Below are 23,458 nucleotides of genomic sequence, written 5' to 3'. Positions count from 1 at the left end.
CCAGAATAGTACCTTGCACAATAAAAAAGTTTTTTAAGAGATTTAAACTGTCTGCTTCTTTGGTTTCACAAGGCCCTCCTTACCAGTTTTTTTTTTCTTTTTAAAGGTAGCAATCCTAGCCATGGCCACCCACCAATACTACTTTAATGCTTGGCCAGCATGCCGTTACAATTTCACCACACCCAGTTTCTCCAGTCCTGCATAGTAATCCTGTGGATTCATTTAATGGGCCAACACCTCTTTATTGCCATGCATTATGGGGCTTCCCTACCTAATTTCAAAGGATATGGGATATGTTAGGGCTGAGATAAGGGAGTCTTATTTCAGAGCCAACACTCCCTATCAGAATGTTTTATCAATATGCATATACCCGATTGCCTTTCCCAGAATATTCTGTACTATATCGGACATTTAACATTTGAGAATATTTTGCTTGGATATCGTGCTACAAGGCTATAACTATGTATATATCCAGGAATTAAACTTTCAAGTGAGAGGGTAAAAACGAGAGACCTGTCTCACAAAACTGACAGAACAATAATGTGGCTTCTCAATATAATCGTGTTTTCCTATAATGGTATGATGTAAGCACAACGACAGGTGGCACTATTGCTACAGGGCGGCTCCTCCACCCATTACTTCATCTTTCACTAAAGACCTAGACGCTTTAGATGGCCGCGAAGTTGCCTTATAAATAAGAATTTGAACGCCTCGTATTTTGTGTTGAGCCAAACGCAGACGCAGTTTATATAGAGCGTCTATGTCAACTAACACTAACTAGAATAGAAGAGAGATTTGATGCCTTCAGGCGACCCAGAGCCGCCTCCGTAGTTGGGGTCCTCAGGCAGGACCGGTTGATGTCATTCTTTGTGGTGGCTGCAGTGGCAAGATGGCGGGGGAGAGGAAGCTGCTGGGCGCTGACCGGGGGGATGCTCCCGGAGCAGGGGCTGAAGAAGACGAAGGGCAGAGCTTATGGTGAGAAGCAAAGCAGGACTAGACGCAGGCTGCCATGCTGTCATGGAGCCAATGCATACGTCTGTCTTATCAGTGCCCCAGCTAAACTTCCCTCAGCTTCTGACTCACTGACAGGAGTTTGTACTGCCGAACTGGGGGCGAGTGCGGTTGCTGTCAGGGTAGGACCATGAGAATGGTGACAGAACACAGTAAATAAATTTCATCATTGACTCCATGTATCCCCTTCTTGTTGAGCGCTGCTTTGGCTGGGCGGATGGGTCTGACAGTGGAATCAGGCAGAATGACAGGACAGTGTAACAAAGTGAGGCAAATGCAAGAGCATGCACACACTGCCACTTGCCTCATTGTGTTACGTTCCCTAATGCAATTCTATCCCAAAGGGATTTATGAGAGGCATGGCAGTCCCTTTGATTGATGGGTGTACACGCTGCTTTTCTCCAGATGTTATTGAAACTACAACAGGGATGTGTAACTTGCAACTTGCTGGCTGTAGGACTACAACTCCCAGCATTCACTGACACTGGAAAGCTGTAAAGTGTGCTGGGAGTAAGTGAATCAAGAACAGCTGGAAAAAAGCAGGCTGGGCATCTTTGAGCTACATCCAGCAGCATTTCTACAGGCAGATGGAGAATGTTGGGAGTGGTGCAATACTTTGACAATTGAAAACTACAATTTAAAGATCTTCTCCCTCGCTCATTTGAATTCCTACTGCTTGAACCACAGTCATTTTTTTCATACCATTAAATTATCCCTTGCAGTGACATCTAGGATTAGATTTTTCATTTTATTGCTAGCAGCAGATTCCAGCATTCTGCGCTGTTGCCACCACTGCTTTATGAAATGGTTTTAAAATGCTTGTAAATTGTTGGCTTAATCATGCAGGTTAATATTTTAATACAAATTGTAGAACAGGTATGGAACCCATTATCCAGAATGTTTTCTGGATAAGCGATCTCTCTGTAATTTGTTTTTCCATACCTTAAGTCTACTAAAAAGAATCATTTAAAAATTAAATAAACCCAATACAGGTGTTCTGCATCCAATAAGGATAATTTGTATCTTAGGGGGTACAAGAATTAGGGGGTAGAATTAATATATATTTTTTTTATCCCATTACCTGAAAATAGCTGCCATTGCAGTATAACAATTTGCCTTAATATTGAATTATTGCTGTACAGAAATAGCTGAATGTAATAGTTAAAACTAGCTTTGAAGTTTGTATCATGTGAAATAAATATTTACAGTGTTATTTCAAATAAAACGGTGATGGTTTGCATAATGTAGACAGTGTGGATGTCTTTAGTACTTTTCATTGGAACAGTGTATGTCTTCTCATACAATTCTTGTTTTTGCCTTGGGAATAACCACACCCTGTTGTTTGAAACTTTATTAATTCTTGTTAATATCATGGGACATAATGTTTTGAATTATAACCTATGCTGATTTCTCATTAACATACAACGGTGAACAATTCTGCAGTATTTGGAAAAAGTAGGCTATTAGAATTCAGATTCCCTTTTTTTTTTTCTTACCCCATGCATTATTTGTAATTGCCAGCTTGTACCAGTGTAATAATTAATAAAAGCAATGTAAGTGGTGGCAAATAAGATAGTAGCCTCCACATGTACTTTCGATTCAGTAATTCAATAAGAATTTTTATGATGTCTTAATTCAATTATCCTCTACTAACATTGCAATTTCGCAACTGTTTATGCCGCAGTTCAGTTATGTGTCAGATTATGAGTAGTGTGACTCTGCTCTTAAAAGGCACCAATTACCATAAGAAATTAGTCCAGATCCTTTTCTATTATGTTAAATGAGTAAAATAAACTTGTACGTGACCTATATACTTTTATTAAATGTTGTTTCCTTCAATCTGGGAATCCACATTTAGAGCACATAGGCAGGTACCATTTTGTAGACACTGTTATTAAGGCACCCCAAAATCTTGTTTGTCTAGAATGGGGGATATATTGCCCATGCCCAGGATACACAATTAGGGACATTGAGGAGGTGGGATGTGCTGTGACATTTACGAAGCACTGAATGGAAAGTGAAAGACTGCATGCCTCTATGTATGAGGCAGTCCAGCCAATATATGATTGACCGCTCAGATGTATAAAAACATTTATATCAAGTATAGATGTTTTAATAAAAAAGGGAATTTGGGTTTTTTGTTTACTTTGCAAGGAACTTTTATTATACAGCTTTTTTATGCGTGGGTGATAGGTTCCCTATAAAGTGGAACAAAAGAAATACCTTCTGCTTTCTGGGCATCATAGCACTTTCATGTGTATTATCTCTAGTTTGTAATACATTTGAAATCATGGTTGAAAAACGTTCTTTCATATTAGGTTGACAGTAATTACAATTCAGGCTGTATATTCTATGTAAAGGTGCAACATTAGAAGGATGTACCTTTTAATCTGAATAGGGTTTTTTTTTCTGGTACTCACATACGTCCTTCAACATATACATGCACACGCGCGTATGGCTTTATGATTTGCTTTATAGCAATTATAACAGCATATTAAGATAAAATACAAAATGTATGCTTCTTGCATGCCAATAGTAGTAATTGACTGAATGAAGTTTTTACTTTTGAGTGATCAGGATGTCCCCCCACACAAGATACTGATCCCAACTGGAATAGTAGAAAACAGATGAAGTGACCAGCCACATTGAATATTGTGTTGCCATGTTAAGAAATGATACTATTGCAACACAGCTATGCATTAGTAGGATTAAAAAACATACGATAGCTAAATGAAAGCTAATTAGAGACGGTAGAGCCAGTGCCATAATATTAGGGTTACCAGATGGGCAGTGTTCACAAAATACACAGTTGTCTTCACTGATGGCCTGGGGGCAAATCTGTTGACATGCCCCCTGTCTCTCTCAGCTTATACTTTACAAATGCTGCTGTGGTCTGTGTACACAGAACAAGGGGCAGAAGACAGCAGATTAGTGGGCCAAAGTGTGGCACACTAGCCTTAAAGTGCCCTGTGCCGGAATATACACTGGGGTGGAAAGGGAGGGTATCTGCCTTTCTTCTACTGGCATATCTACACAAACAGAAAAAAGCAGCGCTGTAACACTGTATTTAGGGCTGACAAAAGATAAGCTCTTGACAGACACATTAGACCTGATAGCAAAGTAGTTGCATAAAAAAACAATTTCTGTGGTACTAAAAAAAAATGTAAATATTTTATATATACATGATAGAAGTACCTGGTATATGAAAGTAATCATCTTGTGCAAATATTATATGTATAATTTTAATGTAAAGAAAAGTATCCGCTTATTCACACAATCTTTTCTCTGTTCTTTGGGGCTCCATTTTTGTGGAGAATAGTTTTAGGAACTCGTAAAATAAAAAGCCCAAAATCTATAAAATTTTATTTTTAAACATTTAGTGTGAAACACTCTATATATATCACTGTGGCAGTTTCTTTAAGTTTAACCTTAATATTTTGTATTGCATGTTGCTATGACTGTCCACATTGAGTGGCAAATTTAAATATTCTACAATATTCTTCTTTTTCATAGGTCTTCAATTCTCAGTGATGTTTCAACAAGGGCAAGATCGAAGTTACCCTCTGGGAAAAACATATTGGTATTTGGTTAGTATCTTTCTTACAACTTCATATCTCTAGACAAGCTCAGTTAAAAACCTCACCTTGTACACTTTCTTCATGTTTAAGCTGGTCTTTTTTAGCTGCATTCTTCTTTTGGATCCTGTCAGGAACACGCAACTCTCAGACGCCATATGACACGGGGTTACACTCAGTCACCTTTCACACAGGTTAGACTAACATCAAGCACCCCCAAACTCACCACTGCCCCAAATAACTATTCGCTGCCACCATCTATCATTAACAGGCGAAACCTAATGCACAAATATATCACACAAGCTTTCTTACTGTATTTAGGGTTAGTTTCCACTAATTCAACAGTGCTCTAGCAGCCAGTTAATTACAGTCCAACACACTTTCCTGCTAGCAGCTCACTAGGTAATTAGTATTTGCACAGAACTTTCCCCCCTACTCAACGCACACACAGCCAAGCAGTTAATACATTCACATGTAAACAAGGTACATGGGGATCTTTACAGAGCCAAAGGACAGAAGTTATAAAATGTTATATTTAATATTACAAGGGTAAACAGTGCAAAAAAGGTTTTACAAAAGGAGACATATATATACAAACAGAAAATAAAATAAAAGGGAATAAAACACAGAGAAACCCTAAGTATGTTACCGAGTTAGCTTTTGTGTCCTCCTGAGGCAAGAGTTTGGAAAACAGAAATTTGGAACCTCAAAATATGAGCTAAAGAATACCTGGGCCTGCGTGCTTTTTATGTCCTGCTGGGCCCCTCCCTCATTACCATATGCATGAGGGGGGAGTGTCCAGAAACTTATCACATGACCCCCCCCTGTAGAGAGCTGCACTTCTCATGGCAGTTTCTTGTCATATAATATTGGTACTTGCCAGTACCCAATATTATTATGAAAATAGGGGCTTGTTTTAACCCATATGGGGGCGATCAGAATGATACCAAACACGAGGGGTGTCTTATGTTCCAGTCCCCCAAAAACTATCCCTCCTAGTTGGTGGGTATAGGCAGTCCCTGTTTGGTATCATTGGGAAGCATGGGGCCTCCTCATAATCAATATATGATTTCTGAGGATGTGAACCTTAATGCAAAGGAGATATGGATCCCTTTCTGTAATCCATATTTTCCCATAGCTGCACCCCCCCTGCTGTTCTAGGTCCACAACTGACTTTCTTTGATCACAGATCAAAGAAACTAATAGCCTCAGGTTTCCCGCCCTCCAAATGGCTGGCTTCAGATGGTCTGCTCACTATGCTGAATTTGTCACTTTCCCAGAGTCCCTGCTTGCATATTTAATAAAGGAGAATGCAAGTCAAAATTTAAAAAGCATACTGCCCAATTGTCCTCCTATTGTTTAGTAAAAACGCCACACTTTTGGCTCACCTAATCAAATATTTACTCAGTCACACTTACTTCACATTTTCTAGAACAGGCAGCCATCTCTAAAAAGGTATTCTCCCTTTCCCTCCTTGCTTCATACTGCACATGTGTTTCATTCCCTCCCCTCTGGCAGACCTGCTTCTGATTGGCTGGTGGGCATGTGTAGCTCAGAACAGGAGACAGGATCAAGTTACACACATGCTCAGAGAATAGGAAGGCTGCCGCTGGCAGCCTACAGGAAGGACAGAGATATTTCAGTGATGTCACTGTAGTCTTCACAGTTCTGTAGGCTGCCAGCACTATATCTCAGAGAAGCAAGCAGGGATCTGGGAATTTAGATATGCAGTAAGTACTTAAAAAGAATGCTTTTAGACTTACTTTTAATTTATATTAAACTTTCATTGTCCTTTAAGGGTCTCTGTGGGAGCCTGCGACCAGATGTTGATAGGGTTTAACCCTGTGCCATGCCAGGGCAATATGGCCTGGCATGACAGATCCTACCAGCTAAGAGGGAAAAATAACCAGTTATCTTTTGAGCCTACACACTGTGTGAACAGACCAATCAGATTCTAAGGAGAACAATATTTGTCTTTCCTTTATCTATACAGTAGGATGCAATTGAAGGACATATCTAGTTGGACAAAATATCTGATGAAATCTGTAGCATAAAATATTTCTTTTTTTACACAATTTCATAATAATGTTCTATAGTACAAAGGGGTTAAGTAATGTAGTCAATACCCCTCAGTATAGATCTGTAAGTTTTTTCCTCTCAATGGGCTGGTGCAGTTCAGTTTTCACTGGCCCAAGGAAAAGCCTAGCGATCTATTTCACTGGTTGGGTGCCTTACATTTTGGCAACCCCCTGTGAAATACACTTTACATGTCCTTTAAAGTCTTGCTGTCCAGGTGGATTTGCTGTAGCAATCTCAAAGAATGCTAAGAAGAATACTAAGGCCACAAACTTGATTTTTTAAAGTTTTGCATTATGGGGCTTTTTTTTATCTGTCAAGTTTGCCCCAGGGAAATCACAAAATCACTTGATTTGCTTAAAACAGATCATTGTGTGTATAGTTTTTTTTTTTCATTTGCTTTTTGTGGGGGAGGTTGACATAAATGCCCTTTACAATCTATGTTCCCTGTTAACTTCTGCTATGATGTTTATATAACTTGTTGAAACAGAATATTATTTGTAGCTGTTCAAACAATGGATCTTTGTGTATGGCCAGCTTAACCTTAACTGCTAGCATTTATGCATACTTAGCATTAAACAGACAGTAACACCATAAAACAAAGTGGCTAACCTATAATAAAACCTAAAGGGGACATATTGTGTTTTTTTAAAATCATACTCCTCATGTAGGTATGGATGATTAACATATGGCGTCTCATTTAAAAAAAATAATCTTTAACTTATTAGAGTTTTCTATAGATCATCTATGGTCTCTTATAAATGAGTGGTGTGTGTGTCATAATGGTCTTTCCCAGAAGTGCAGTAGGATAGGATGTAGGTAGCCAAAAACAGACTCTTCTGCACAACTTGAAAAAGCAGGAAGTAGAATGGATAGGTAGCACTACAGGTATAGGATCCATTATCCTGAAAATTCCAAATTACGGAAAGCCTTTCTCCCATAGACTCCAATTTAATCAAATAATTCAGATTTTTTTTTTTTTTTTTTATTTTAACTTTTTTATTAGAGATAGTAAAATACATGACATGTACAATGACAATTCCAGTTGTAGACAATTATGACAATAAAAAGCATTATTGTTGATCAAGTTTGTTTTTTGCGTATTGTTCCTTGAGGGGGAGGGGAAAGGGTGGGGAGTGGGATTGGGTAGGGGGGGGGGTGTGCAAGTCAGGGTCTTGTTTTTCCAGTTTCCTGACTTGCTGGGGGGTGGTGGGTAAATACAGGAAAAATGTACATGCATATAGTAGAAAAACATTATGGTTTTAACTAGTTAAACTATAATTGAACCATAACTAAACCATGCCGGGTGGGGTGTTTCTCATTGCTCCTCTCCAAATTTCGCTTTTCTCTGGGATCCGGGTCCAACCTGACTTTATTTCTTTCTAGTTCCCTCGTGGCCTATCCCTGGGACTCTGATTTGACTTTATCCCTTAAATAATTCAGATTTTTAAAATTGATTTCCTTTTTATCTGTAATAATAAAACAGTATCTTGTATCTGATCCCAACTAAGATTATAATGTTTTATTGATTTTTTAAGTAGACATAAGGTATGGAGATCTAAATTATGGAAAGACCCCTTATCCAGAATACCCTTGGTCCTGAGTATTCTGGATAATGGGTCCTAAACCGGACTAGAATTTCTGGGAGAAATTTTCAGTAAATCATCACAAAATGCAATTTATATTCCTTCAAGTTATGGAGGTGGGTAATGGAAAGACATTTTCTTAAAATATTCAATACAATAGAACATGTTTATGGATATATTTATAACTATAGAATATCTATTATGTAAATATAAATTATATATAAACACAGCAGCCTGGGTGGAGATTGCTTTATACAGAAGATTAAAGCTGAACCTGGCAGATCTAAAATCAACATGCAGCAATAAAAACCAGGGCTTCAACTTCATTTCTACACATACAGAATAGACTTAGTATGCTTAAAACATTTTTAAAATTGTTAACTTTCAAGCTGCAATATAAACTCCCACACTTCGCTTAGCCAGGTTATAGCCAGTTGCTGAGTTACGAAGGGGAAGTGCAGGCATTAGGGACGATCATCACTTTTTTGTATGTTTGGCTGATATGAATTAACCATATGGAATAATGACATGTAAAGGAATTGTTGTGCAGTACAGACTGATGTCTGCAGTTCCCTCTCTTTTTTTTTTTTTTTCCCTCATTGTTACAAGGCATTCGTAAGGCCCCATCTAGAATATGCAGTGAAGTTTTGGACTCCAGTGTTTATAAAGGACAATAATAAAAGAGAGGAAGTCCAAAGAAGAGTGACTAAGCTAGTGAAGCGTTTAGAAGTTCCCAATTATTAGCAAAGGCTGCTCAGATTAGGAATGTTTACGTTGCAAAAGATGCACTTTAGGGGGGTATGATAACTTTATAAATATATAATGGGACCATACAACATTTATTTACAGTTAGACCTGTTAAGTTGTGGAATGCTCTCCTCTAAGCAGTTGTATTGGCAGATACATGAGAGAGTCTCAAAAGAGACAAAGTAAGAAAATAAATCTAGTAGTTAGGCAGATTTCATTGAGACAAAAAGGTTGTACTTGATGGATGCATGATACTTTTTTTTAAACCTACTCCATTACCATGTAAATTGAAAGTGTTAGGGTCAAAATGATAATTTCAAACAGTTTTAATTATACAGGCATTTGATTTGATTTTTGGTCAGTAATCCAAAGGTAAACATTACCTTTAATATGGGTCCTCCCAGGAAAATAAGTTACAAAGCACTGCTTTAGAATAATGGCATAATATTCATGGGTATGCTAATAACCATTTTCTTCTAATTTTTTTAAAAGGTTTTTTCTTTCTTTCCTTTAGGAGAGGATGGTTCAGGAAAGACCACACTCATGGCAAAACTTCAAGGTGCTGAGCACAACAAGAAAGGAAGGGGGCTTGAATATTTATACTTGAACATTCATGATGAAGATAGAGATGGTGAGTTTTGTCAAATCTAACTAAACTCTGTAATAAAAAACACATACACATCTTTGGGTGTGATTCATTGATTTAAAGGTTATACCCTTGGCAGCTCACACATAATTCTGTAAATAGGTTTAACTTATTCAGCCTCGTTTTTCAATTTTTCTTTCTGTTACTATCTTGATTTTACTTTAGCTATTGAGGAATCTTTAGTGTAACACAGTGGAGCGAAAACGAAAAAAGGAACTTTTTATTTTCATATTTAATTAAAGTCTTTTGAAAATTGCTTCTGTGAGAAGTTCCCTTTAATGCTAGGCCCATTTAGGCATTAGATCCAGAAATGTCAATACTATCCTACTATCTGCTGTGGTGATTACAGATGTACCATGCCTGCTTAACATATGTGTAATCCTCCTTGACAGCGTGCACCAGTTCAGTAAACAATAGCATATTATAAAGTAAATATGATTACTGCTAAATGAGCACCAGTATGTTGATGAATAAATTATTTTAGGCTTGTAGATATATTTGCTCTTCTGTTTGTTTAGGGTTTATCCATAAGGATGTTTGATGTGACTTTATTTATATGCACAGGTGGAGATGTTATGACCTCACATTAGAGCACCCATTCAGTGTAAAAAGCTGCAATATTTATTTAAAATGAGTTACATAGTGGTAGGTAGTTGAACCATCTGAGCTCTATCAGAATTACACATTATTTTTAACCAGTGTTCATATCAGTGTTTGTCCTTTGTATCTACAGCTAAATATGCCACGCAGTGTGCAAATATTGAAAGACTATTGAGAATATGTGCACAGAAGCCAAATAATACATCACTGTCTGGTGTTAGCAGTGTTTGATCTTTTTTTTTTTTTGAGAGCAATAAATTGCTGAGTCAGTTTTATAGCCCCCAAGATGACAATTTGTTGTGTGTCTTGGTTTAAAGCCATAAGTTAAAGGGGCAGTATACTCCTAGTATAGCATATTTTGTGAGGTAGATAATTAGATTATTAGTATAGCCCTCTCACTTCTCCTTGGGGGAGTGGGGGTTATCTGTGGATTGGTAATCTAATTATGTACCTCACAAGGACCAAATATGGAGTAGCTTCAGTTTCCCTTATTAGCTTATGAAATAACAAAAAACATAGATTTGTCATGATTAAAACAATAGACTATGGGGCAGACTTATCAAAATGTGAGTTAAGGCTAATGTCCCATAGAGAGATAAGTTGCTGCAATTTTTTAAAAAGCGAATTTCGACAAGTTGCTAATTTTATCTATACATTAAGACGAATATACAGTGAGGAACATAAGTATTTGAACACCCTGCAATTTTGCAAGTTCTCCCACTTAGAAATCATGGAGGGGTCTGAAATTCACATGGTAGGTGCATTCCCACTGTGAGAGACAGCATTTCAGGAAAGAAATGATATTTAAAGAATTTTTTTGTATTGCGCTGAGTATTTGAACACCTGGCAATCGGCAAGAATTCTGGCTCTCAAAGACCTGTTACTCTGCCTTTAGGCTAATGCCAGACGAGACATAGGGCGGAAATTTTCAGCAAGAGGAAAAGTGCTTGCCGAAAATTCCACCCTACACCTCCTACATGTGCTTGCACCCGAATGAATGGAATACGCTCAGGTTCAGGTAAATGTAGCCGAAATATGCATAAAAACGTGAGACTTTAAAACTCTCACGTTTTTATGCGTATTTCCGCTATATGTGCCTGCACCCAGGCGTATTCCATTCATTCGGGCGCAGGCACAAGTAGGAGGCGTAGGGTGGAATTTTCGGCAAGCGGAAAATAGCCGCCCTATTCCTCATTTGGCATTAGCCTAAAATAGTCCACCTCTACTCCACTTATTAATCTAAATTAGTAGCACCTGTCTGAGCTCTTTACAGACACCTGTCCACACCACAGTCAGTCAGACTCCAACTACTACCATGCTCAAGACCAAAGAGCTGTCAAAAGACACCAGAGACAAAATTGTGTACCTCCACAAGGCTGGAAAGGGCTATGGGGCAATTGCCAAGCAGCTTGGTGAAAATAGATCAACTGTTTGAGCAACTGTTAGAAAATGGAAGAGGCTAAAGACTACTGTCAGTCTCCCTAGGACTGGTGCTCCATGCAAGATCTCACCTCATGGGGTATCACTTATGATAAGAAAGGTGAGGAATCAGCCTAGAACTACAAGGGAGGAGCTGGTCAATGACATGAAGAGAGCTGGGACCACAGTTTCAAAGGTCACTGTCGGTAGAACACTACGCTGTCATGGTTTCAAATCATGCATTGCACGGAAGGTTCCCCTGCTCAAGTCATCACTCATCACATGTCCAGGCCTGTCTGAAGTTTGCCAATGACCATCTGGATGATCCAGAGGAGGCATGGGAGAAAGTCATGTGGTCAGATGAGACCAAAGTAGAACTTTTTGGTCTAAACTTCACTCGCCGTGTTTGGAGGAAAAATAAGGATGAGTTGCATCCCAAAAACACCATCCCTTTGGGGGTGCTTTTCTGCGAAGGGGACAGAACGACTGCACTGTATTAAGGAGAGGATGAATGGGGCCATGTATTGTGAGATTTTGAGCAACAACCTCCTTCCCTCAACCAGAGGATTGAAGATGGGTCGTGGCTGGGTCTTCCAACATGACAATGACCCGAGGCACACAGCCAGGATAACCAAGGAGTGGCTCTGTAAGAGGCATATCAAGGTTCTGGAGTGGCCTAGCCAGGCTCCCAACCTAAATACAATAGAAATTCTTTGGGAGCTGAAACTGAACTGAGCTGTTGCTCAGTGACAGCCCCGAAACCTGACAGATCTAGAGGAGATCTGTGTGGAGGAGTGGGCCAAAATCTCTGTTGCAGTGTGTGCAAACCTGGTCAAGAACTACAGGAAACGTTTGACCTCTGTAATTGCAAACAAAGGCTTCTGTACAAAATATTAACACTGATTTTCTCAGGTGTTCAAATACTTATTTGCAGCAGGGCAATACAAATACATTCTTTAAAAATCATACAATGTGGTTTCCTGAATGTTTTTTTTTAAATGCTGTCTCTCACAGTGGGAATGCACCTACAATGTGAATTTCGGACCCCTCTATGATTTCCCCTGGCTGAAACGTTGAAAATAAATTGGAGAAACACTGTTGTTCTATGTTTGATTAGACCCCTGTGGCGTTATGGAAGCTATATACTATAGATCGCAGCTAATCCAAAAGTGTATTCCTTTGTTGACAGATATTTGCATAAACAACCAGGACTCGGGCATGTTATGAAGAGACAGGCTATTTGTAGCCTGAAATATGTGCCTTGACGTCTCACATTAGGAGAGTGCCAGCTATTTACAGCATTGCACTGATGCCAAGCAGCAGCTGTGTGACAAATTATGGCTCATATTGTCCAAAAACAATGGCTGCTTTTACTGTCTGATCCAGACCATGCTTGTGCACGAGTCACATTGCTGTAGGTTTCTATAAATGTGTGTGCGTATATAATAGATATTTGGCTCTCTTAAAATAGATTCACTTTATAGTTTAGTTTTTTTTTCCAGTGGTTATCAATCCACTTTTAACAACCTGTTTCTAATTCACAACAGTCAGCACTCTTGCCTAACACTAAAATGTAAAGTAAACTGGCAGAGGAGGCTTACAGGCTATACTTCACCTATAATTGACTGTTTTGGGGTTTTGTGTGATTGCAGGGCCTATATTTGCCTGTACTGATCTTTTGTTTTGGCAAATAGATTCTTCAGCCATGATCTTTGAATGGGTTCAGTCATTTTCATCTGGCAAGACAGTACCTTAACCAAAGCTGTTTGAGCAACTGTATGAGTCTGTGGATTGTCAGCAAAGTGTCATGGATGAAAGCCAAACTGTCATCAATCTGGAATAACAATATATTATTAATTGTACTTTAATTTGTCAGGATATTTGTGTTAATTTTGAGTATTTTTAAAAAATGACTGCTGTTTTTTCTTTTTGCTCATTTTAATTGCCATAAATAATCCTAAAAAAGACTCAAAATACTGCAGTGATGTAAACAGTGGATTTCAAAATAAGTTTTTCCTTTTCTTTTGCAGATCTCACACGTTGCAATGTGTGGATTTTGGATGGAGACTTGTACCACAAAGGCCTTCTAAAATTTGCGCTGCCTGCAGAATCTATCAGTGAGACCGTGGCAGTGTTTGTTGGGGACATGTCCAGACCCTGGACTATTATGGAATCATTGTTAAAGTGGGCAAGTGTTCTGCGAGAGCACATAGATAAACTGAAAATTCCTCCAGAGGAAATGCGAGAGTTAGAACAAAAGAGTAAGTTGGGTGTGAGCTTTCTACATCAATGCAAGAGCCTTAGGAGAGCTTTACCTTTGTTTGCTTTCTTTCATACTAGCAAAGGGACATAAAACAATGATTATGTAAAAATGTTTTGCATCAGCCCAGTCATAGAGAACCATATTTGCTTCTCTTATTTTAGTCTCTTGGATAATTTAATGGCAAAAAGCATTTTGTCAAAAAAAATTGTACCTCTGTTTTTATGATGTTCTCATTAAATTAAAGACATTTACAATTCTGTTAGGGAAACGCAAACAGCTACCAAATACACACCCCATTGTAAAAAAAACTGTGTACTTATTAAGTTGTTTATTGATTTTTATCAATGGTGTACCTCTGTGTAAAAATCTACTTTAGATGAAAGCAGCCTCTTGAAAATGTTTTGTAAAAATATGGCAGTCATCCATCACATTTTTGTCATGCTGTAACTTACATGCCCTTTTATTTTTTCCATTAACTTCCATTAATAGATTACGTAGAGTCTGTACTTTTCAGCGAGCACCACTTAGTGATCCTCTTCTTCCGCTTCTATGTTTTGCAATGGCCCCTAGCCGACCCATGCACTTTTTAGTGTGAAAAAAACTCTTGGCTTTTTTTTTTACTAAGTTTAAAGTTTGGCTTTTCACTCATTTTGCACACATGCTTGAAAGAGTGCCCTTAACCTTAAGTAATACATATAATAAGCAGTTAGGAATGGTGGTTAAGTAATAGTTTGCTGTTAATATTAATAATAAAAAATACTGCCCTTTTCCTACCTAATTGTGTCTGCTTTACAGCACCATCTTTTATAACGTGCCACTAATAGTCATTTATATGTAATCTGCCCTGCTTTGTTGTTGACCAAGAGCTAGTATAATATTACCTTAGGTGAAAACTTGGTTTAGTTGTGTCTAATTTAAAAACTTTTAACTGTGATGTGCAGAGGAACACTCACTAGGCAGCCCCCACATGGGTGCCTAAAGCAATTGTGTGGTCCCACACAAAAGCCAAATGGGCTGAGATTTGGTGTGCATGTAAGTATGATCTAGAAAATTAATGAAATCCAGGCTAACCATTACGTAGATATTTTCAGCAACTACATCAGAAAGTGACATAAAAAGCTTACAGGTACATACTATTGCTGTATTAAAACACTGTCATAAGTTAAGGAGCTCACTAGATTAATTAAAGCAAACGTGATTGGCTGGTATAGTATCGATTGCATTGAGCATGAGTTGCACCCATGTTGGTAAATAATGGCTATGCTTTCATAAACTAAAACAGAAAGTCAGCCAAACCACATAAACTTCACAATACATCTAACAGAGGGTGCAAATATCATCTTGGCAGAACTTATAAACTTTTAAAAATGTTTAAACATGAACTGCTCAATCAGCTAAGTAAACATTATTACACATTTTGTTGGTGTACCTAGTCTGTGCAAGCAAAGGTTTGTGTGGTATGTTCAGTACTGCAGAGTCCCCAATGACTACAATAAGAAATTCTCATGTTTCTCTCGTGAAAACAATAACTTATTTGCAGAGTGTATTTACTTCCTGATTCCTGTAATATGTGAGCATTTCATTTGTAAATAGTTTGCAACATTGGTAGTAACATAGCTTTACTGTTGCTTTAGGACAGGGCTGTCCAACTGGAAGCAATTGGGTCAGATTTGGTACTTTTAAATAGCTTAATATAGTTGTGTTATTCTTCATTACAATGATTAATATGGTAGTGTGTACTTTTCATTACCTAATTCTAAGGGCTCTGGCACACGGGGAGATTTGTCGCGGGCGACTAATCTCCCCAAAATGCCATTCCACCGGCGAAAATGTAAATCGCCGGTGGGATTGCATGCGTTGCCTTGAGAGTAAACTTTCCGCCGCGTATGCCATCCCACCGGCGATTTACATTTTCGCCTGTGGGAAGGCATTTCGGGGAGGTTAGTTGCCTGCGACAAGGGAGATTTGTCGCGGGCAACTAATCTCCCTGTGTGCCAGAGCCCTAACTGACAGGCTTTGTGAAGGAACAACCCAATCATTTATGATGACATGACGCAAGATATTATATATTAGAGTACAAATGTGTTTTTCCTGACATCTAATTTAGGAGCCCACACCTGCAGGCACACTGGATTGCTGATGTAGCCTAACCTTGTTGTCTGTTTATTAAGTCTTTATTGCATGTTGCAAAAATATTTGTATTCTTATTTTCTATGTAAGCTCACCTCAGAAATTGAAAAGATTCTTCAAGGAAAGTAAAGGTGTCACTTTTTTAAGAGCAATTGTACATGGTACTTGGATGAATGATCACATAAATTACAGCTTGGTGACCCACCTTAATGATTTTAAATTCTGCAACAGACTTTCAGCCCTTTTCCCACTCCTGCAAGCCTTGTCACTCGTGTTTGCAAATGCACAGTGTAGACCCCTTCCCCCCTTGATAAATCTTTAGCTTCTGCATTAAAAAGACCAAGTGCCAGTCCATCTTTTTGACCTATGCCATGCAATGAATGGAATGGATCAAACAGCAGCCCACCACTAAATAGGATATAGTCTATAGATCATTGCTACTCATTAATTAGTTGACAATTTGAAAACACTAACAATTAGAGTAATCTCTCTTTCAGTTATTAAGGACTTTCAAGAGTATATTGAACCTGAAGAAGCACTCTCAGGATCGCCGCAGAGAAGAGCTCCTACATCATCTGGGATAGAGGATGAAAATATTGTCTTGCCTCTTGGGGATAATATTCTAACACACAACCTTGGAATTCCTGTGTTGGTTGTTTGCACTAAGGTATGATCTTCTGTACTGAATAGAAAAAAGAGTCAGACCAAAGGTAGAGGGCAGCCTGTCATGCCATGATCCATTAATGAAGCTTATGTTTAAGAAGGGCTATGCTGCCTCTTTAAACTGCGGCAAATTTTAGACAAATCTATTAGCAAAATAAAAAATGATGATATAGTGCTCTTTAGTGCTGGTGAGGTTGATGCTCTAAATCTGACCCAGTCACGGTGAAGCAATACGATAGGAAGCCATTCCGTAGTGGTTAGTTGTGTGCGATAGCAGTGATTTTTTGTGTGCGATTAAAGCTCTCCGTGGGTCCTTACTCTCAGTCATGAATGGAGGAATATATTATGCATAACATAAACCTCTTTCAAAGCCACAAATGCAGTTTCATACCAACTAAAAAAAATTTGTGCACTCCCAAAAAAATGAATAAAACCACCTTGTTCAGTAGATTTCTAATATTTAGAAATTTATTTTAGATCAGCAGTCCTGCATTCCACCAAATCCTAATTGTTTGCCTTGTTAAACACAACGAACAGGTAATGAAAAGATGTATATAAAGTTACACTGCTGTTATATGATATTTACTACTGGGTATTTATAAAAACTTAAGTAGTACCACACTGCTTTTTGTAGTTGGGGGTTGTCTGACCTAGGAGATCAGCAGTGTAGTTTTTTTGTTATGCTTTTATTGTTTTGTGTTTAAAAGCAGAACATTCCAGTCTTAAAACTGCAGTGTAATATCAGACATTCTTTATTATTAAATACTGAGAAAAGTCTTACGTTGTGTACATTTAGTAGCGAACAATCAATCTTGATTGGTTGCTATGCTATCAATGCCTAGAGATTGGTTGGCTCTTGGACAAAAAATGCTTGCATGTAAATTTGTTTTTCTAAAGCCAGTCCAGGTAGAGCTTATTTATGCCTGTTACTACAACCATATTGGTAGTGAGCTGGATTGGCATTTTTATGTGCTGGCATTTTTCCTCCAGCAGAAAAAAAAAACTGTGTGTGATATTATTCTTTGGGAGCATTTTAATCTTGATCAAAGAGGTTCCTGAAAACTAAAGTCTACAAAGCTGACAGTCTGCTCTTCACAGCTGGCACTATAGATTTTACAGTTGCAGGTAAGCAAGAAAATTAAAGAACTGTAGACTGTTAGACATAAAGATATGTGCTAATAACACGTTAAGGAGTCTGCAGCACAGTAACACTTGTGTAATGCTTCCTTTTCAGTGTGATGCAGTTAGTGTTTTGGAAAAGGAGCATGACTACAAAGACGAGCATTTTGACTTCATCCAGTCTCACATCCGGAGATTCTGCTTACAGTGTATCCTTTTCTTATTTTCATTTGCAACATGCCAAACATGCAAATGCTAGGCAAAATGGCACTATGAATACAGTTGACCAAATTTAAAGTAAAAGGTGTCCTTACAATACTTGAGGTTTCTGAAAACCTATACCTTTCAGATCCTGCATCATTTTAAGCCTGACTATCAATTTCCCCGATGACAGTATACATTCTTACATAAGCCTGGCCTGCTGTAGGCCTGAATCTTGTCTAGACAATTGAAAATGAAATACATTGTTAGAAAACATTTTTTAAATGTATTACACACAAGAATGCATTTGGTAAAATTTTAATGGACGTAGCCAAAACAAGCATATAGTTAAAGGGGTAATTTACCTTCAGGTTAACTTTTGTTATAGAATGGATGATTCTTAGCCACTTTTCAATTGGTCTTTATTTTTTACTTTGTATAGTTTTTTTTTTTTGCCTTCCTGTTATGACTCTTTTCAGGTTTCAAATGGGGGTCACTGACTCCAACAGCCAAAAAACGATTGCTCTGTGAAGCTACAATTTTATTATTTTTTTTTTTTTTTTTAATTTAGTCCAATTGTTATTCATATTTCTTTCTCTATTTCAGACTGCTGGAATTCCTGGAGAGCTGCTGAACAAAAAGCTAAATAATACAAAAACCACAAAAAAAAATAAAGACCAATTGCCTTAGAATAGCACTCTCTACAACATGCTAAAAGTTAATTCATAGGTGAACAACTCCTTTAACAGGCATATTGATGCATTAGCTTGTATCTGGGTTTTATAGGATGTTTAGATCACAAAATATTTGTAAGAATACATAACTGCATCTGAACCTTAATGTGATAAAACTGCTTTATCTGCAAACAAAATTTGTAACCTAAAGGTTGCCATGTGGCGTTCAGGGTTGCAAAGGATTTAGTCAAATACAAACCCTGCACTTACTACAATTACTACAATTCAGTGAATGCATTTTTTAACTAAAAACAAAATTTTTCCTGATGAAAACTTTAGATGGAGCTGCCTTAATTTATACATCTGTTAAAGAAGAAAAAAACCTGGATTTGCTGTATAAGTACATTGTACACAAAACATACAGTTTTCACTTTAATTGTGCTGCCGTGGTGGTGGAGAAAGATGCCGTGTTTATGTAAGTCTGTTTTATTCCCTTCTTAGGCTCTCTGTATCTAGAGCAGTGCTGTCCAACTGGCGGCCCGTGACCCCCCTCTGTGTGGCCCCCCACCTATCTGGCTGCTTTGATGGTTTACTCTTGTGTAAGCTTTAAATGGTATCAGTACTGTGATTAACTGCCCCCCCTGCATGGTTCTCACCTCAGATTCAGGCTGTAATCAGGCTGTATTGTGTAAATATGTAATCCCCTGTGTTGTTCACACCTTTTAATCTCTGCATTGTTCACCCCCTGCAGTGTTCACACCTCAGGCTCAGGCTGTAATCACCCCCATTGTTCCCCTGTTCACACCTCAGACTGTAGGAGCAGTAGAAACCCACAAGTAATCTCTGCACACTACAAAAAGAACATATACTAAGGTGGTACTGCAATTAAAAAGTTTTTTAATATATAGTTATTGTGCAGACTGTAGGAGCAGTGCCAGCATTGTGTTACTGTATGCTGCCTGTGTGTGCCATAGGGCAGGAAGAGTATGGTACACACAGGCAGGGTAGGGCAGGCAGAGTATGGCACACACAGGCAGGGTAGGGTAGGACAGGCCGAGTATGGCACACACAGGCAGGGTAGAGCAGGCAGAGTATGGCACACACAGGCGAAGTATGGCACAAACCAGCCAAGAATGGCACACACAGTCAAAGTATGGCACACACAGTCAAAGTATGGCACACGCAGGCAGAGTAGGGAAGGCAGAGTATGGCACACGCAGGCAGCATAGGGCAGGCAGAGTATGGCACACGCAGGCAGGGTAGGGAAGGCAGAGTATGGCACACACAGGCAGGGTAGGGAAGGCAGAGTATGGCACACACAGGCAGGGTAGGGAAGGCAGAGTATGGCACACACAGGCAGGGTAGGGAAGGCAGAGTATGGCACAAACAGGCAGGGTAGGGAAGGCAGAGTATGGCACACACACAGGCAGGGTAGGGAAGGCAGAGTATGGCAGGTTTTTTGCTGTACTACAACCATTAATATGGGTATGGTCATGTGATAACACGGGAGTGGTCAAAACTGTCTTCCATTATCGGCCCTCCACCACGTAGGTCGGAAAAATTCCGGCCCTCGGTACCACAGAAGTTGGACAGCACTGATCTAGAGTAATCAGTAGAGCCTATATCAGCACCTCTGTGTTTTAGATAATGCATTGCTGATTATTACAAATGGTCTTTGTGCAGTCAAGGTTTAAGGGCTCTGGCACACGGGGAGATTAGTCGACCGTGACAAAACTCGCGAGGCTTTTTCGGGGATTTCCCGAAATCGCGCCGCCGCGTGTGCCATCCCACGGCGACTTACATTTTCGCCGGTGGGATGGCAGGTGATGGCAAATCGGGGAGATTAGTCGCCCGCGAACAGGGAGTTTTGTTGCAGGCGACTAATCTCCCCGTGTGCCAGAGCCCTAAGCCAACTTGACCCAAGTGTACATTTGTGGCTTTGTAGCTCTAAGGGGTCACCAAAAAGACTACAGGAGAACTTCAGTTTAGTGCCTTTTAAATTGTTACTGTTATCTAGACTTTAAAATCTGAGGTTTCTTTATATTGAACAGGCTTCGCATTTAGTATAGGACTGCATTTGTAACCCATTGGTGAACATTAGGCATCAGCATCAGGTCTCAGAAAGTTATCTATATTGCTATTATACATGTCTGCTATATATTACTTCATGAAGGAAAAGTTATGCCAGTAATATCATATGTAATCTCCACTGCAGGCTATTGTTCCGCAAATCTTAAAATTTCCTTTCACATAATTATCTTGAGCTTCCGCCACTGATTATTCCCAACACTGTACAAATATGGAGCGTATTATGTACAATTGGATTCTGCCTGTATTATATTTTCTTTCATTTGTTTCATTTCAGTCCTGCTGGCTGGGACAATGATAAAAAAATAGGAATTTTGCACGAAAACTTTTCAACAGTAAAACCTGAAGATGCCTATGAAGATTTTATTGTTAAACCTCCTGTTAGAAAGGTAAATAATCCACCTATGTTAGTGATCTGTTATGTTATTGATCTACACAAAATATAAAGCAATATATATATATATATAGTGAATAATGTACCCTGTATTGTAAAATATAAAAATATTACCAGTGTTACCAAGGCATTCATGGCCATATAAAAGCACAGGGTGGAAGGCCAAGTTCTTTTATACAGGTCATGGAACTCCAAGGTGACTTCTAATATCCTCATATTTTACAAAATGAGGTACATTATTTATTAAATACACAAGTTTCAGTGAGTCATGTGTCAAACTACACTACTAAGCACTGGTTATAAATGATGGCATCACCAAGCACAGTTTATAGGGATATATTTAATACACTTCAGTTATATAGACAAGGAAATAGTATAGGGACTAAATTTGTAACATCTTACCGTAGAGTTGTATAAGTTAAAAAAGGAGACGTAAAATATTTGTAAGAATACATAACTGTATCTTAACCTTAATGTGATAAAACTGCTTTATCTGCAAACAAAATTTGTAACCTAAAGGTTGCCATGTGGCGTTCAGGGTTTGCAGTCCTCCGGTTGCAAAGGATTTAGTCAAATACAAAACCCTGCACAAATTACTACAATTCAGTGAATGCATTAGTGAATTACGTAATGAGTGAATCTCCCCCACTCGCTCATTATGTACATGCACCTGACATAGCGGTGGATATGACTCCCCCTCCTACATCACACACATGGGCATAATAAACAAGTGTTGGCACTTGCTCATTATGCGCATCCTTGTGTCACAACATCGCTGCCTGCACCAGGAGGTCCCTCCCAGGGTATGTAACCTAGCACTGGCAGGGCTAATTTATTAAGAAAAACTATTGTTACCCCCAACCGGAGTGCGGGCTGCACCTCCAGTGGAGGAAACACCATGGGCGTGATAGGTTTAGGCAGTGTGCACTTAACAAAAAGGAGAAAGATGTTTAGTAGATTACACAGGCCAACATCAGTTCTGTCCCTCTCTAAAATAGAATGTGTCACTCTAAATGATTCCATCAGCAGAAAGCTGATTAAGAATTATTTGTTTCAGAGTAAGATACACTTTTGCCTGCCTTTATGGTATTACAGAGAACATAAATTCTACACAATTCTGTACAGTGGAGTACTGACCGATATCATGTATGGCACAGATAACCATCCAAATTGCATTGAAATATTTCTTTTATGCCATTTGCTCTGTTTTGCAGTGGCAGTGGTCCCAAAAGATCTAAGGTAGCTTCTTGTTAGAAATAAACACAGTGGCAGTATCCAAAAGTACATTAAGATAACATTGTTGTCTCATTTCTTTATTTCTTTATTTTCAGCTGGTTCATGACAAAGAAGTTGTTGCTGAGGATGAGCAAGTCTTTTTAATGAAACAACAGGTAGAAAATATCAAAACTTCCTGGTTAATATATGTCATTTTCTTTTCAGCTTCCCCCTTTTTCAATATATCAAGATATATAAAAGAAAACATGGTACTAGCCTTTAAAGTTTTAATTAAAGACAGCTAGTTAGTGATAAATTCAGCATCACATTAATGGGATTTTATTAAATTCAAATGCAGAATGCATTTGTTTTTAAGCAGTTCTGTGCTTCTGTGTCTGCTACTGTAGCCTCAGCTTCTACAATGGACAAACCTTGTTTTTTTGCTGATAATTTCCTACAACCTCTAAGCTTAGCTTGTCTGCAGCTGCCCAGATCACACTGTGTCACTGACATTCAAAAGATGGGGAACTTCTGAACAACTTAAAAAGTTATGGATTATGATTGTTATAGGGCTGATAACACCTCTTCCTTATATATTACAGAATTTGTAGCCATATTAATTTTCAGACTTTAGTTCTTCATTATATGGTCATGTTCACATAGCTTTTGGTAGGCTGAGAGTTTAGGAAGTTGAGGTATTGACTGTAATTTTGTCTTAATCCAATTTAAATTCCACATTAAATAAAAACATGTGGCATTGCCATTAAATGACAGGAAGAATATTTTTTACCTTGTTGGTTTTGTTGCGGATTTATATTATATTATTAATTTGCACCTATAACAGTTTGGATTTATATTTGCAGTAATAACTGTCCCACATTTTGGCTTTTGTAGCGAACTACTATAGAATTTGGCACAAGGAACCGAAAAGCCAGTAATCCTGCCAATTGTGTTTTCTTAATGAAATAGGCATTCAGGCACAGATCACAGCATAAACTGTTTAAACGTTATTGTGCTTTATATGTAAAAGGGTGGACGATTCTTGTTTCTA

The 23,458-nt window shown here is 38.4% G+C and overlaps 1 protein-coding gene across 2 annotated transcripts in view; it reads left to right on the top strand.

The window, feature by feature from the left end:
- Nucleotides 1-779: 779 nt before the first annotated feature.
- Nucleotides 780-23,458, top strand: part of dync1li2 (dynein cytoplasmic 1 light intermediate chain 2) — a 31,945-nt gene continuing 9,266 nt past the window's right edge. Inside the window, exons 1-9 of one of the 2 annotated variants that reach the window (XM_004913576.4) lie at nucleotides 780-975; nucleotides 4,525-4,598; nucleotides 9,510-9,626; nucleotides 13,691-13,921; nucleotides 16,551-16,720; nucleotides 17,951-18,044; nucleotides 19,050-19,185; nucleotides 21,076-21,187; nucleotides 22,524-22,583. In XM_004913576.4, coding sequence (XP_004913633.1) covers nucleotides 890-975; nucleotides 4,525-4,598; nucleotides 9,510-9,626; nucleotides 13,691-13,921; nucleotides 16,551-16,720; nucleotides 17,951-18,044; nucleotides 19,050-19,185; nucleotides 21,076-21,187; nucleotides 22,524-22,583 — 1,080 coding nt within the window. In that variant the 5' untranslated portion in view covers nucleotides 780-889. The remainder of the gene's footprint in view (nucleotides 976-4,524; nucleotides 4,599-9,509; nucleotides 9,627-13,690; nucleotides 13,922-16,550; nucleotides 16,721-17,950; nucleotides 18,045-19,049; nucleotides 19,186-21,075; nucleotides 21,188-22,523; nucleotides 22,584-23,458) is intronic. The other variant, XM_002933651.5, reaches the window with a different exon arrangement.

Source organism: Xenopus tropicalis, chromosome 4, assembly GCF_000004195.4.
Source record: "Xenopus tropicalis strain Nigerian chromosome 4, UCB_Xtro_10.0, whole genome shotgun sequence".
NCBI lineage: Eukaryota > Metazoa > Chordata > Amphibia > Anura > Pipidae > Xenopus > Xenopus tropicalis.
The sequence above is the reverse complement of the archived record's forward strand: the minus strand, read 5'-3'. Positions and strand labels throughout refer to the sequence as shown.